This window comes from Quercus robur, chromosome 6 (genome assembly GCF_932294415.1).
Source record: "Quercus robur chromosome 6, dhQueRobu3.1, whole genome shotgun sequence".
Lineage (NCBI taxonomy): Eukaryota > Viridiplantae > Streptophyta > Magnoliopsida > Fagales > Fagaceae > Quercus > Quercus robur.
In genome coordinates, this window is record NC_065539.1 from 35,625,856 (window position 1) to 35,642,557 (window position 16,702).

Below are 16,702 nucleotides of genomic sequence, written 5' to 3' on the forward strand. Positions count from 1 at the left end.
GTGGGGGGGGAATGTTGTGGTTGAAAAATTGGAACTTTTAGTCTAAATATATATATGCATTTAATCATTGACAGACATAATGTTAGATAACTTTTAGTCTAAATGACTTAAAATTGAGAAAACAATACAATATATGCATCTAATCATTGACAGACATAGGAAGTTACATACTTATTGCATACTGAATCTAATGTTTATAACATATCCTTATTTAACAGATGATTCAATCCAAAACAACATTTCCAATGTGGGTGTATGTATTATTGTGTACGTATGAGTGCACATGTAGATGTTTGCATGGTTAAAGAAGGATAAGGGGAATCAGGAAGCTTTAGAGAATGTTACCCTTTCAAAGGACTCAGCTATTCTCTTTGAAATGCAGTAAGCAGTGGATTGAATGGTGATCATGGGATTGACACCAACAGCACTTGGCAGAACACTAGCATCACAAACGAATAGGCCCTCTGCTTCCCAACTTTCCCCATTAGAATCAACCGCACCTTCTTTGTCATCAGCCCCCATCCTACAGCTACCCATCTGATGGGCAGAGGTGAGTGTTGTCCAATTCTCTACCAACGACAATGGCCCTTCCACTACAGAAACCATCTCCAAAAACTCCTCCACTTCCTTTTCACTAACTCCTTTGCATTTTAATCTCTGCCCATCACTACGCTGGGTGCCCACCTCAACAGCACCGGCTGCTACCAAAATTCTTAATGCCTGCCTTAACCCAACCCTGAGGTTTTCTCTGTCTGATGTATCTAACTTGTAGTTTATCCTTCCCTCTACCTTAACTTCTCCAGATCCTGAGTCCCTAACTATTGCAATCAAATTAGAAGTTCTTGCATAATTAACCATTCTTCTCTTGAAGTCTAGTCCAGATTCCCAAGGACATAATCCAGAAAATGATCCCGGCCCTAGTGATGGAGTTTCTATGATGGCTCTCACCTTTGAGTCTCCCCCGACCACATTATGGACCGATGTGATTATTCCACCCTCATAGCTTTTCCCCTTGAGGTCTGTATTTGATTCTGGAAAGTATCCCCAGGCCATAGCAACAGGGTGGAGATGAAGGTAGCGACCAATGTTTTGGTTCTTCAATCCACTTGAGATCATTATAGGGGGTGTTAAAAGAGCCCCACATGCCGAGATTGTTACTTTGGCCTTAATCTCTACTCTCCTTGTGATGTTGTTACTCAAAGTCTTTGCTATCACTCCCAGGCATCTCTTTGTTCTTTTGCTTCCACTCTTGTTCTCTTCCAATTTGAATCTCTCAGCTTTACATCCTGTTAAGATCACTGCACCATGATCCACAGCATCCACGAGCCATGTAGCATCACTCCCTTTCTTCTCTCCTTCTCTACAGCCATAGCCACAAGACCCACAATAATGATTCTCCGAGGAATTTCGTGGCACATAGTCAACTCTAAGGCCTAAATTCTCACACCCTTTTCGAAGTACTTGATTTTGGAACCCCTCCTCCACACAAGTCTCAGTTACACCAATTCTCTCACACACAATATCCATAGCAGAGAGATATTCAGGGCTCCCAAAAAATGGGATTTTGCAGTCCTCGGCCCATTCCCGAAGCACTGTATTAGGTGTTTTGATGCATGCTGACCAGTTAACAGCAGACCCCCCACCTACCGTTGAACCTGCCTTAACAAAGACTCCCCCATCAGTAGATGCAAGGAGTCCCCCTGCTTCATATAGTTGCTCAAAGGAGGGGCCTTCTAGAGAAGAATAATCAGAAGCAGTGAAATAGTTCCCTTTCTCAAGAACAATGACCTTGTGTCCTGAACATGCAAGCACAGCAGCTGCAACTCCTCCTCCACATCCAGAACCAACAACTACAACATCACATTCGATTTTGAAGAGGTTCTGCTTGGGGTCTAATTCAGCTCTGATACCTCTCTGGGCAAGAGATTGCACAAGGGTTGAGTCAGTTTCTCTCATAGTTTCTACCATTCCTTTGTCAAGGGGCCTTTTTTGAGGGACTTCAAATGGCTCCTTATCAGTGTCAACATGATATCCAATGGCTTCCCATGCTGGGTTTTCATCATTTTCATTCACCTGTAGAATGGAACAGCATAAAAGATAGTTAATTTCTTAGGTGTTGTGCTTCACTCTGTTGATTGTAGATTCAACCAACCTTTGATTTTTTGAAGAAATATTGAAATTTTTATCAAAGATTGGAATTTTGAAGTGGACATTGAAAAATTCAATTTAGATCCCAAACAACTAAACACAGATTAATTGATCATGTTATGGTTTATTCCAACATAACTTTTGGTCCGCATGAACTAGAACCACTTCAAGGAAACTCCTTGAAGATTTTGCTGCAGTGAACCTTATGGAAATGAATTTGTGGTTTCAAACAATTTTCACTCTTTTTAGGATCACAACATGAATGAGTGGAAAACAAGGTTCTTCTCAATTAAGCATGAAGAGAAAATACATAGTAGTTTTTCTAAATATCTTTAGAGCACTAACATTAGATATACTAAAAAACTTATATTAACGATACATTAAAAAGTTATTTTATCTAATTTAACACACCACTTAATAATACACCCTACTGCACATCTTCTATTCGTTTACTGTTATTCAAATATTCTTTCTTTATTCCTTTTAATTCTTTTTTTATTCTTACTCTTTTGTTCCCAACAATCATTGAAGAGAGAGAAAGTTTGAATAATTCTCAACAATCATAAAAAAAGAGAAATTTTGAATAAAAAATACCGAAATATTATTTATAGCGCATCTCGTCATACGTTACTATTATTAAAACATCATTGTAACTCACTCACGCCAAATTTATTTGACAATTGGCACATATAATACAGGTGATTTTTTGTGTTTGGTGTTCTAAATGCTAAAAATGATCACCAGCCATATGTAGCCTAACCATGTTTTGTCAATAAGCCACAACCCAAACTCATTTTCCCACATGAACCAGTATGCCACATCGCATGCTCAAGTAACCTAACCCTACCTTGCACACAAACTGGGGCACAAACTGCTTTACCAATCTAGCCACACAAACTGCATGCGGCATAAGGAAGGCATGTTGTCTTCAAGAGCAGATTGTGCTATGCTACCCCTCTATCCGTGGTGCATGATTGCATGATGAGTAGGCTATTTGTGATACGTGATAGTGGTATTGTGTAAATTTGATGACCCGTGGTCTTCAAATTTATCATGATGAAGATGCTTATGATTTGTAAATCAGTTTGTGGGCATGATTTTGGACAACAGCATAGCATGACCTGATGTTTCCCAAAGTCTTTATCATGATCAAGATGCTCACTCATGACTCAAACCAAAAATCAATATTAGAGTATTTATAAATGCCTAAGTTGATGACAATTTTATGATGATTGTTCTTTTATCATTAAGTGAGGCACCAATAATTTATAGATGGGATTTGAATATATGTCTCCAATTCAACTAAAAAAAATTTACCAACTAAAATAAGTAGTACCCATGTATTAGAATTTTCTTTTCTTTTTAGGTGTGTAAGGTGATAAAAGAACAATTATACTCCTCTTTAATCAAAAATAAAATAAAATAATATCACACTCACCAACTTCTGAGAGTGTGCATAGGTCAAGCTAGAGGGCTTTTTTAACCCAACCCACATGGGTCATAAGTAAGTGAATTTTGCATACACATCTTTTATGCCTTATAAAAAAATTAAATATATATCAATTATTTAAACATTTTTTTCAACAAATTGTTATGATTTGTATAATGTGTTTAAATTATATTTTAAATTTTTCAAATTCATTGAAACTAATTCTAAAAAAACTAAAATCAATCAAATAAAATTTCAACCCACTAACTTATGAAACCAATCTAAACATAAGGTTGGGAGAGAAAACTTTGTTCCAAACCAGTTTGGAAAGAAATCTTTCAAATTCCTCATATATCTTTATATTGGGTATAAATTTTGAAAATCTAACCGTTAGATTACATGTTTTTATCATATCCTTCATGATTGTAAAATTTCAAGAAGATCAAAGATCAATGGTTATGTTATCAAACAAATGTTAAAATTTCAAGTTTTTGTGATCTAAAATTGTGTATAAAAATAAGTTTATTGATCGAATAGTAAATAACTTATTTGAACGAAATTTGATAGACATGTTAAAAACATAAGGAACATGAAATTCAATAGTTAAATTTTCAAAATTCACACCAAAAAAAAAATATATCTGAAAAGTTTAAAAAGTTTTTCTTCAAACAAATTTGAAGAGAAACTTTGTCCATGGGTATGTATACCCAATCTTCTTCCGGCATCTTCATTAAGGCCTGTTTAGATGGAGAGAGGGTAAAGGGAATAGAGTAAAACTGATTAAAAATAGACTAATGGTAAACTAAATATCATTTATTCTACCTTACTCCTCTCAATCCCAACAGACTTGGGTAATAAAATAAAAAATAAAAAACATAGAAGCACTATCACATCTATTAAGAATTCGTTACGAGTAAACCGTGTCTGCCCAATCCGATCTGCTACCTTATCAAAAAAAAAAAAAAAAAGACCTGAACTTGTCGGCCCAACGACCATTCTCTCCAATGGTACCAAAACTGCAAAACCCATAACAAATTTTTTTTTTTTTTTTTTCCATTGTCATTGCTGCTTAGAGGACCCCATAAAAAAATATTTTAAAATAAATATGAGATCCCCTCTCTTTTTTACATTTCTTTTACCTGTTTTACTTGATGGGTCCCCTGTACATACAGTAACATTATTCATGTCCAAGCTTTCAAAACATAATAATTACCCATCAACGACCCTAGAATTTTAGTACCAAGCCATTAATGGATGATGACCTTTACTTTTTTTTTTTTTTTTTTTTGGGTAAACAACCTTTACCAAATACAGTGATAGTTTTCCACATATACCGCATCAAATATGATTGATGCTTATATGTTAGTCCACCACAATGGTTTTTGTAAACTTCTTGGTTGTCATTATCTCTAATATATTATGCTCTAAACTGTTGCTTAAATAAATTTTTTTTATCTTTATTGTTTGTTTGGAGAGATTAAATTATTTCAAGACTTCTTAATCAAACATTTTGACATAATCAAACTATTCATCAGGACTTCTTAAACATGTTTGACAAAATTTAAAACTAGAAATTAGGAGTACTACTTTAACACTACAACGATCATGTCCTAAGAAATAATGATAGATAATGGACTCAACTATCTTTTTCTTTTTCTTTTTTTTCCCCTTATAGGAATGGACTCAAATATTGTCTAAATAAGACTAGGGAGTACCAATAAGCTTGATATTGCCATAGCAATTTTGACACTGTCATAGTGTCATCAAGCACACACTTTCTACAAAGTACAAACTCGCACTAACTTATAAACAGTTATTTATAATTTCTCAAAAAAATAATGCACGTAACTTATTATATAATTTGGTGAAAATTTTTTGAGAAATGCATTTCTGACGGTGCGCTTTTTGGAAAAGCACAATAAACTATATAAAATAACAAAACGATTGCTTTAATTTAGCTAAATGTTAGGCTTAAATTTTACAAGTTAAATTTTATCCACTTTTAGATTAATTAGTTTTTATTAGTCCAATGGTTAAGAATATTACTTAAACTGAAAAAAAAAAAAAAAAAATCGATAAAATCAAATAGTGTGTATGCGTGTGTGTGTATATATATATATTAAATTTGATAATTAAAAACTTACAAATTTACGATAAAAAATGGAAGATTTGAATACTAAAAGTCTTCACTGGAAGTACCAATACCAATTCAGGAAAAAAAAAAAAAAAATTGGAGAGAATATAACAAGAATTTTATATAACAATACAACTTCAGGAAAATTTGATTTGATCATATTATTATTACCAACTTACCTTAGATTTAAATTCAGAAACCAAGTCAAAAACGTGTTAGCTAGATATGGAAAATATCACTTTTGAAAGCGAAATAGACTACAATCAAATCCTAATTTTAATTTCAAATTAGAGCGTAATCTGAGAAAATCTTTTCGTAGTCCACTTTATGAAATTATATAACATAATCTCAAAGAAAATCGACATCAACTTGCTACATCATTATTATGCCCAAAAAAAAAAACTTTCATACTTCCCCCTTCCTTAAATTTATGTTGGAATCCAAAGTTCATATAAAAGAATGGAGTACCACATCAATATATTACTGAAATAACTAATAATTTTCCTCATAATTACCTAAGAACATTCACATTAGATTCTCTAAAATAGCATAAGAGCCCTATATGATAAATGAACACAATATATAAAATCACCCACATTAGCTTCTCAATACAAGTCACATGACTAATTAAAAAATTCATTTGACTAAAATTACATGTAATAGCCTCTTTAGTTGTCATATAATAGATTGGAGAAAAGTACCATTTTGCCACTGTGCTACCCCAAAACTAGGGAACACCATAGCGTCACGAAACGAATATTTTATTCTCTTTTTGAAAAGTGGGTATGAGTATTTTAAAAAGTAGAGAAAATTTTGGTATTTGGAAAAGTGAAGGAAATAATAAATAAATGAGTTAAGTAAAACTATTTGAATGAAATAAAGTTTAGAATAGATCATTGATCTAGTTGTTTTGAAAAGTAGTTAACAAAAATAGAAAAAACTTAATTTTTATTCTAAACTAGAGAGAAAATTTTGTACAAACTAATGTGAATAGTCTAAATCCAGTTAAGTATTATTGAGTTATAAAATTTTTGGTATTACTTATTAAATTTTCAAGAGAACAATGACATTGGAGATTTTTTTTTTTTTTTTTTTTTTTAAACCAATGAAAAAGTTAACTGGAATGTTCAAAGTTTTTCTTTTATTTATAAGTAATTAACTTCAAAGGATTTGCTAGGTGATTCTTAAGGGCTCATGATATTCACAAGATTTTAGGTTTGAAATCTCTTGCCCCCTAAGGAATTTCTATACCCTTTTTTGTCAAAAAAAAAAATTATAAGTAATCATAAAAAGAAATGAAAGAGAGTGGAAAATGTAAAAGGGTACCCTATTTGTTTTCTAAAAAAAAAAAAAATTAATTAGAGAAAGAGAAGAAAAATCTCTCACCATGTTTTGCTTTCAAGGCAAGAATAAGATGGGGTATAGCCTTATAAGATAGTCAAAACGTGGATCCCTTTCAATCTTCCATCCTCCAATTTATGACTAACAGCTAATGAAAATTACATCTAACTGTCATGGGGTATAGCCCGAATCATACGAAAAATCTTTGAATCCGAATGAAAAGGAAATATGTCTTATTCTATGGAAACTTCGTCTAAGAAACAATTTTCTATTTTTAAAGTTAACATTTCTAAGGAAAATATTCAGGTTGAAATCTTCTTCAAATTATAACTATGAATTATTCAAAAAATAAATAAAATAAGACAACCTGTAACTTTAGCATCGATGAATAAGACTTTATTTATATTTTTTCAGCAAAAGAAAAAGGCCCATTTTCAATCCAATGCCGTATGAAGTAGGTGGATCAAAAATGAAGGAAAGAAACTCTCGTAAAAAACAAAAACCGTTGGTTAAGTTTGTAGGCTGTACTGACAAATTTTTCTCTATTTATTAGGAAACTTTACGGAATACAAGAATACTGAATTTTTCTCTATATCTTTGCCCTTTTCTTAGTAGAAAAATGTTATTTCATAACATTTTCATAATACTTTCATAACAAATTATAGGTGACTAGTTGTTATTAATTCTAATTTAAACTTATAATTGAAATTGATTTTTTACTCTACTAATAACAAACTGTCACTTATAATTTGTAGTGAAAGTATTATAAAATTGTTATGGTGATAACATTTCTCTTTCTTAAAATGACAAAAAATAAAACAAAACAAAGGGTCCAGGGTGCCCTTGGAACATTTTTTAATAGACCATTTTTAAGAAAGCTTTAATACCACTTTATGGAAAATATAAAAATTAATTATTTTTTTCATTAATTGCCCTCTTTAGTCCCTGGTCTCTACACCCCACAAGCATTTATACTTGTAAAGTGACCATCACACTAAGAGTATGCGGTGATGAGATTATATAAAAAATTAATAAGTTAGGATGTTTACTTGTTTATACTTATTTTAATGGGTTGTATGTAAAAAATGAAAGACTTCATGTAGAGTACATTATAAAATGTGATCATAAAATAGATAAAAATAGTTTTTTGAAGTGCTAAAAACTAGTATATTTTTTAGCACTTTTTTATAAAGATAATTATAATAAGTTGCCAACTCCTTAGCTCGAATATTTTTTTACTTTAGACCTCCAAACACTTTATATATGGAGATGTGTCAATTCAACTACAAGACTTTTGTCTATTTTTTAGTATCTTTGACGTGAATGCAAAAGAAAAACCTGAATTCAAATCTTTCACTCTCCTATTTATTGAGTTATCATAAAGAAAATTATCAAATAAATGTAAGAGTTATTGTAATTAAGGGAAAATTAAATTAAGGAGATTGTCAAATCACGTTCTCTTTCAAGATTTTGAATTTATGTGAGAATTATAAATCTTATTAACATTGTGAATGACTTGGTAAAGAAATATTAACTGCTTAATAAGCTGGAAGAGTTAGTAGTTTTAACTGGACCAGAACATGACCAGTGTAAAAGTCCTAATCTAACCTCCTTTTAATTTCTTTCCCTTCAATCATTCACCAAACTATGAGTCATCTATTCTCCAGGAAAAAAAAAAACTATGAGTCATCAAGAAAATATAATGTTTTATTTATAAACCTGTGTTTCTTGACAGCTGACAAGCAGGATAGCGTAAATGATGATCATGTGTTGATATTGTGATTCCAACCATTTTTAGTTATTATTCATTCCTGACTTCAGTGTTATATCTTATATCAAATCATTTTCATAGGTGTTATATATTTGGGTAATTATATTTTAAACCTTAAAATATTTCATTTAAATCTCAAAGTTTCTAAAACGTCTCATTTTTTAGAATACGAAGTATTTTTTAACACACACGGGAATAAAGGAGAAAATATCTCATTCATATAACATTCTATTACTTTTTCTTTTATTTTTGGTTAATCCCATTAAATATGACTTTATCAATTACTTTGAATGAAGTTTGTTTCAAAATTTAATCTTTAAATAAAATTTACAAAAATATATATATTTAAATAAAATCTTTGTAAAAAAATTTAAAATTTAAGTGAAACATTTTGACATTTAAGATTTAAATAAGATATCTAAAACTCTAATATTTTAAAAGTGTTTTATACTGTAATTTTCTCTAAACCTCTAAAATTTTATTCTTCGCGTAGTATTGTATATTTGAGTATTTGACTGATCTTGTTAATTTTCTCTTTATTTTTTAAATAAAAAGTTTTTTAGAGCTCTGACAGTAATGACAAATATAAAATGATTTAGTGTATTAATTGAGTTAGAGCTCTGACATTAATGAAGGAAAAAAAAATGTTTTATACTTTATTAATGGAATTAAAATTCTGACATTAATCACGGAAAAATGAAATAAAAAGTTTTAAATGGACCCCTACTATTTGAATCCCAAATAGGCAAATAGGAATATGTCTGCCTCTCGTTTACGGAAATGAAAGAGGGGACAGGCTCCTCCTGTTGTCTCCCGTTTTTATACGGATAACTGACACTTGGTAAGTAAAAGATCCAAGGGCTAAAAAGACCATATCTCTTTCTTCCTCCACCCTCCGTTTCAAGTTTCCACAAAAATTTTAGATTTTCTCTTCATTTGTCTCTTTTTTTTCCTCTCTCCAACATCATTACAACCACCTGATCAACAAAGGCATCAAGACCATAGCTTTCCGGAGAAGAATGGGAAAAAGGAAGATCTGATCTTGAGAAAAAAAATCAAGAAAATGCTTTCCTTCAAATCTTTTCACTAGAGACTATTCTATGTTTGGTTGGTTTTCTTCATGTCATTTTCTTGTGTGCCCAGTGATTTCTTAGCAAAAGAGGGGCTGTACAAGACAACATATATAGACAACATATATGGATTAAAGAGTTGCAGAACCCAAATTTTGATAAAACCCATCAACTGCCATTAAAATGATGAGCACCCAAAACCAAATCTTTTCCGTCATGAGAATCAAAGCAACATCAAAATCCTTGAAATCCTTGAAGACCCATCATGAATGAGACTTGCCCAAACCACACTCTCATCTCCATTAGAACCAAAATCCCTTAAAACCCAGCCCATCCACAAAAACAAAAGCAAAGAGTAATGACAGATCTGAAGAGATAGGGACTGTAATTTTGTAGAGAAAAAGGGAATTCAGAGAAAGGCTCAAGCAATAGTTTTAATGATAGAGAGAGAAGGGCGAGGGACAACAAAATGAAGAATGAGACGTGAGAGTGAGAGAAAGACAAATGGATAGAAAATCTAAAATTGCCATGGAAAGAGATGTTGGAGGAAGAAAGAGAAGTGAGTTTTTTTAGCCCTTGGATCTTTTACTTGCCAAGTGCCCGTCATCCGTGTAAAAACAGAGACAACAGGAGATATTAAAACTGGAGAGGAGCCTGTCCCATGAAAGAGAGGCAGACATAATAACGGCGGAGGCCAGAAATTCAATAGTGGGCTCAATAATAATGGCGCTATTTGTTAAGTTGTTTTTATCAATTATGGAAAATGTTAAATTCATATAAAAGTTTTTACAAATTATTGGTGAGATTAGTGATTATTGTTAAGAAAAAAAAAAAAAGTCAATAGTGAACTCAAATTAGCATTAATAAACAATTTATCATATTTTAACCAAAAAATTATTTGTCATATCAATAATTTTTAAAAATATTATAAAATAATTTATAATTGTAGAATTATCTGTTTTATACCAAATAATTAACCTGAATTTGTGTCCAATCCATATAATTGGGGCTCAAAGGGACGGAATCAAACCTTTTGACAGTTCATTGATCCAGCTATCATTTTGTGTTTTTTTTTTTTTTTTTTTTTTTTTTTTTTGTAATGTAGCACAGTAAAAAAGACTTCTATAAATTTACATTAAACCAGTGATATAAACATACACCGTAAAAACAAAAAATATATAGGATATAAACTAAGAATTTTCCAAATAGGAATACTAGGTACTAAAAATAAAACAAATGAAATTTTTTTTTTTTTTTTTTTGTCTTCTTTTGTTTCAATCTCTAGCTAGGTACTAAATTATAGTTTTCCTAAATAAAAAAATAAATAAATAAATAAGAGTACTAAATATAATGTAAGAAAAAGCAAATAGAGTATGAGGCATTACCCGAGTGAAGAAATTGTAGAGGGACAAGGCTTTGATGTAAAGAACTGCAGCTCTGATCGGTGTCAAAAATCTATGCCTAAACCACCACTGCAAAATGTTCTCTCTCTTCTCCAAGGATAAGCTAGAAAAGTTGAAGACGAAGGGCCATTTATTGCTTAGACAAAGAGGTCCACAAAGCAATAAAGTACCCAACCTAGTACCCAGCGCCCCTAAAATCACTCTAACTAATATCACAGCTTCTTTTACTGCCCTTTTCCCGATAAGCTCTGCAGCCTGTTCTCATTCCATTACAAAAGAAGAAAAATAAAAAATTAAGTACTTCTTTGATGATTACCTAACTAGCCCATTAGGTTAAGGTCTATGCCATTAGCTCATTAGGTTATTATAATTTATTATATACAATTATAATAAATTTGTGCATGCAAACTAATTAATTACAAACAAATGAGTTTTTTTGGCTAACTTGTCCCATTTATATAGAAGCTTGAAAGTCTCCCATGGAGGGCCGTAGAAACTATCATTGATAAATTTTATGAGTTCTGTCAAAAACATGACATAGATAACTAAACCATGCATGTAACTGAGAGACAAAGAAAATATTATTACCTCATCAGGAAATGGAAATTGAGACCCAGAAGCTTTGTAGAAGGACTGCACAGCCTCGGAAGGTTGGTCATTCTTCCCCTCCAAAGAATTGAATGTCAAAGGAGGTAATAAAGCCTCACAAATGCTAGCCAGTGATTGCATCTCAGTCGCCGTCCACCCATGACTGTATTTACCCTCTCCTCTTCTCCCTCCCCTCAACAAAGGATGGCTCTCTCTCTTCATCTCTCTCTCTCTCTCTCTCTCTCTCTCTCGTGTCTTCCGTGTCTCTCTCCTTTGAAATAGAACCTGCATGTGCTCTATTTAAGGGAGTTTATAGGTGACTTTGTTATAACCGAAAAATAAATGCTTATTTTTTTCTGAACAAATTAATGCTTTGAATTTTGATTAGTAATATCTAAACATGAACCCTTTTTTTTACTTTTCAAATTAATCCTATCTTAATCCGCATTCTCATCATGTGTGTTAAATGTTAAATTTTTAGCATTTGATACACTAAACTCCAAAAAAACAAAATTCACAAGGTATTTCAAATGCTAAGAATTTTAGCATTTTTGCAACCTCTGCTACAGTACGATTCTATAGATAGAATCTAGAATCGTACGGTAGAATGTTGCAAAATTAAAAAACTATTTTTTATTCTCTGTTCTCTCTCCTGCCCCTTTTTTTTTTTTTTTTTCTTTTCTCTTTCTTCTCTCTTCGCTCACACGTACAATCACAGAGGCTGGCCATCTCTCTTTTCTTTTCTTTTTCTTTATTTCTCCTCTCTTCTCTCTGGGTTGAGATCGGCTTTTTAATTCTTCCCTCTTCTTTCACACTTGTGGAAAGCTTTTTTTATTTGGGTTTGAGATCGGCGTTTCAAACGGTGTGGGGCTGGGATTGATGGCTTTTGTGGTGGTGTCCCTCTCCTGTGCACACCGGAGAAGCCACCACCAGTGGCCGCCGGCCTTTCTCTCTTCTATTTATTTCTCTTTTTCTTTTCTTTTTTTCTTTTTTTCCTTCTTGTTTGTCTGATGGTGTTTGTGTTTTGGTCTTGGGATGGATTTTGTGGTGGTTTTGATGTCTCAGGTGGTGGGTTCTTATGGTATAGTGGTGGAGGATTGTGGGGGTAATGGCCGGTGGTGTTGGGATGTGTGGGTGATAGACGGCAGTGGTTGATTTGGTTTTTGTTTTTATTTTTATTTTTTTATTATAGCTGGGTTTTTTATTATTATTTTAATATGGTTTTATGTTAAAATGAAAAATCTGATATATAGCGAGTTGTAAAATAACGTAATAAAATAATAAAATAGATTTTTATCATGTAAAAATGACTTTTTTTTTTTTTTTTTTTTAAGAAGAGCTGATAGTAACGTTTTAATATAAGTCTATACTAAGCTTTGCTGCCATATAACATGCAAAGACGTGCTACGTGTAAGAACTAAGAACCACAATTAGGGGATTCTCAAAAAAAAAAAAAAAAAAAAAGAACCACAATTAGGGTGAAAAGACAAAAACCTCCTTACTCCTAGGAGGATGTCCGCAATAAATTTGATGTAACCTATGGTTATATTTTCCTTCTCAAAAATTTAAAAAAAAAAAAAAAAAACAAAAACCTTGAGGTTATATTTTTTTTTTAATTTCTTATATCTTTCATGCTTATAAAATTTTTAGAAAATTAAAAATTAAAAATTATGTCATTAATAAGATGTTTAAATTTCAAATTTTTATAGTTTAAAATTATATGTTTATAGATCAAATAGTAAATAACATCTAATTGGCACAAAATTTAATATGTATATTAAGAACATAAATAACATATAATTCAACGATTAGATTTTTAAAATATGTAATCATGTTAATTAAAAAATTCAATTAATGACCAAAAAATATTTTCTAGAACTTAAAAAAAAATTTAACAGAAGTTGACAAAGAGATCTTAATTAGATAAAATTGAATATTTAGAAAACTAAAATAAACGAAAGGAGAATTAGAGGATTGAAATGAATTCTAGTGAAAATTAAAGAATATATTTTGCATTTTAGCCTAATGTTTTTTAGTGGGAATTGTAACCTTTAGAGGCTACAATTAAGTTTGTAGTAAAAATTTGTTCAACCTCAATTAGATTACCCCCAAGTCCCAATCAATACCATAATGGAACATGGACCTTTTTTTTTATAGAACAAGATTTAAGTATAGTACTTAGGTGTTATTCTTTAAATTCTCTTTTTAATATTCTGTCATGTGGATTTTTTCTCATAGGATAAAAGTGTATTTTTTTAGTTAATTAGTTACATGACTGAATTTTAAGAGGGGAACTTAAATAATAGCATCTAAAGAACCATACCTAAATTTTGTCATTTTATATATATACATATATATATATATATATAAGAAAAATAGAAATTCTACTATATTCTAATTTAAGTGTATATATATATGTGAAACTTCTTTCTGAAGACTTGAACTCTTACTCTTACCTCCTCACACTTCATAAGTACTTAAATATGTGAACTTTCTTTTTTTTCTTTTTTTCTTTTCTTTTTTTGGATGCAAATGTGAACTTTCTAATCTAACGCAGTGTATGATTGGATAGTGGCAAGCCAAGCATGTTTTGCGCGTCCAACATTTTTTTAGTAGATCATGTGTGTAGGGTCACGATTCGTTTAGCGGCCCAAGGGTAACGTTGGGCTCGTATACAATGGACCCCAACAATATGATTTGTAGAGAGTGGGCTCGAATGGCATGACATTGGGCACAGGTGGACGATGTGATCGTGGCGTCCATGGAAATTCTGGTACGGGCGAGCCTTGCTTGACTAGCTAAGCCCTCCATTGGAACGGGTTGTAGGACTTTTGTCCTCGGACGCTGTCCAAGGATCCTTGTGTCCTTCCCTCTCTCCTCTTTTTTCTAAGAGAGAGAGAGTCCCCCTCACTTTCTGGGGAGTTCTTCCTTTTATATCCGCATTTCTTCTCTTACTTCAAGCTCACGTGTAAGTCTCACCCTTTTTTCGGGGTGCAGACCTATCCTGTCAACCCATACTCCAGTATGGTTTGGGGTCGCTGGGGAAGTTACAGGGTATGGTTTTAGAGCATGGACTTGTCAGATACGGGGCTTGATATTATGATGTTGGTAGTTTTTTTCCTTACCCTGCCCCTGGACTCAGTTTCCCCCCTTTCTCAGGCATTTCGTGAGGTGCCGAGCAGAAGGTTGTCCTCGGCAATGGCTCTCCTCGGCGTGGGCCGTAGGGCCTAGGCCCCCATGTAGAGTGGGTTTGGGCGGCGAATCCACTAGCCCCACAATGTGCATTGTTCATGAGACCTGCAAGTACTTTTTTTTTCAGAAAAACAATTTTAAAATTGGGTCCCATAGTACTATTTACACGTTTAAAAATTATTTTGTTACAGTATTTTCAATTTTCAATTTTTAATTTTCAGTCATAAATGGTATTCAAATAGACCCACAATCTTTTCAAAGGAATTATTTTATCCTAGTTGGAGATGAAAAGAAAGGGTTGTAGTTCATGAACACGTGGCTCACCAAAATGGTTAAATGATGGCATAAATGATCTCAACTAGGTGTCCCACTGCCGGTTGTATATATCTTATAATAAATAATAATAATAATATCAGTTTGTTATAGTAAATGAAGAGATAGAAGAAAGTAGACTCTAGTCTTTATTCTAACAGGTCTTTGTGTGGAGATGTTATCTTGGGAGACAGGCACATGCATTCATTATCTCATTGACATGTGGGTCTCACGTGTGAGGGACCCGCATGTCAATGAGACAATGGGTGCATGCGCCCATCTCACTCGAGATTTTTTCTTCTGTGTGGGGGGAGGAAACTCTAGAATGATCTCTATATTTGTTTTCTTGTTAGTTGTTTCCCCTTTTCTTGTGTTTCGTTAGCTTCATTTCTTATGTTAAGCTATTTTTATTTCAAGTCCCTCCCCTAGGTGACAAGGATAATAGATGAAATAGCTCGTATAAATAAATTTGCAAGGAAAAGAAGGAAAAATGTATTACACTTTTGCATGTAATAGATGCATCACAATTCACAATAACCCCTAACGTCCAATGTATATATATATATATGTATATAGACAAATCGGGGATCATTTCTAGAAAATCATTTCCTTTGTTTTTCTAAGGCTGTGTTTGGTTGCTGGAAAACGTTTTCCGGAAAATACATATTTTCCGGAAATGCTAATTTCCGGAAAAGGAAAATGTTTTCATGGTGTTTGGTTGCACTTTAAAAAATTTTCCGGAAAATATTTTCTGCTGTTTGGAAAAGAAAGGAAAACACAAATTCAGAAAAACACAACCCACAACCCAGGAAAAAATCGCGATCCACGGCGACAAATTCAGTCCGACGACCGCGCCGTCGATCGCGATCCACGGCGCGATCGCGATCCGAGATCGCGATCTCGCTGCGTCGATCGCGATCGCGATCCGAGATCGCGATCCACGGCGCGATCGCGATCCGAGATCGCGATCCACGGCGCGATCGCGATCCGAGATCGCGATCCACGGCGCGATCGCGATCCGAGATCGCGATCTCGCTGTGTCAATCGCGATCTCCGCGATCGCAATCGACGCAGCGAGATCGCGATCGCGATCCGAGATCGCGATCGACGCGGCGAGATCGCGATCTCGCGAAGCACTGCGCCGATCGCGATCGACGCGGCGAGATCGCGATCGACGCTTAGCAATCGGCGGCGCGGACTGGAGCTCGACTGGGTTCGCCGGCAATCATCAGACTGGACTGGAGCTCGCCTTCCTCACGCGCGCTCGCTCTCTCCCTTTTTCCGGAATTCATTTGAAGTGAATATAGGAACGGA

The 16,702-nt window shown here is 33.2% G+C and overlaps 1 protein-coding gene across 1 annotated transcript; it reads right to left on the bottom strand.

Annotated features, from left to right (window-relative positions):
- Positions 1 to 103: 103 nt before the first annotated feature.
- On the bottom strand, positions 104 to 13,064 carry LOC126688594 (long-chain-alcohol oxidase FAO1). Its single transcript, XM_050383349.1, has 3 exons — positions 11,885 to 13,064; positions 11,279 to 11,551; positions 104 to 2,073 (listed from the first exon to the last, which is right to left on the bottom strand). Exons 1-3 carry the CDS (start codon positions 12,173 to 12,175, stop codon positions 322 to 324), a joined length of 2,316 nt encoding a protein of 771 aa, XP_050239306.1. The 5' UTR covers positions 12,176 to 13,064; the 3' UTR covers positions 104 to 321.
- Between the last annotated feature and the right edge of the window lie 3,638 nt (positions 13,065 to 16,702).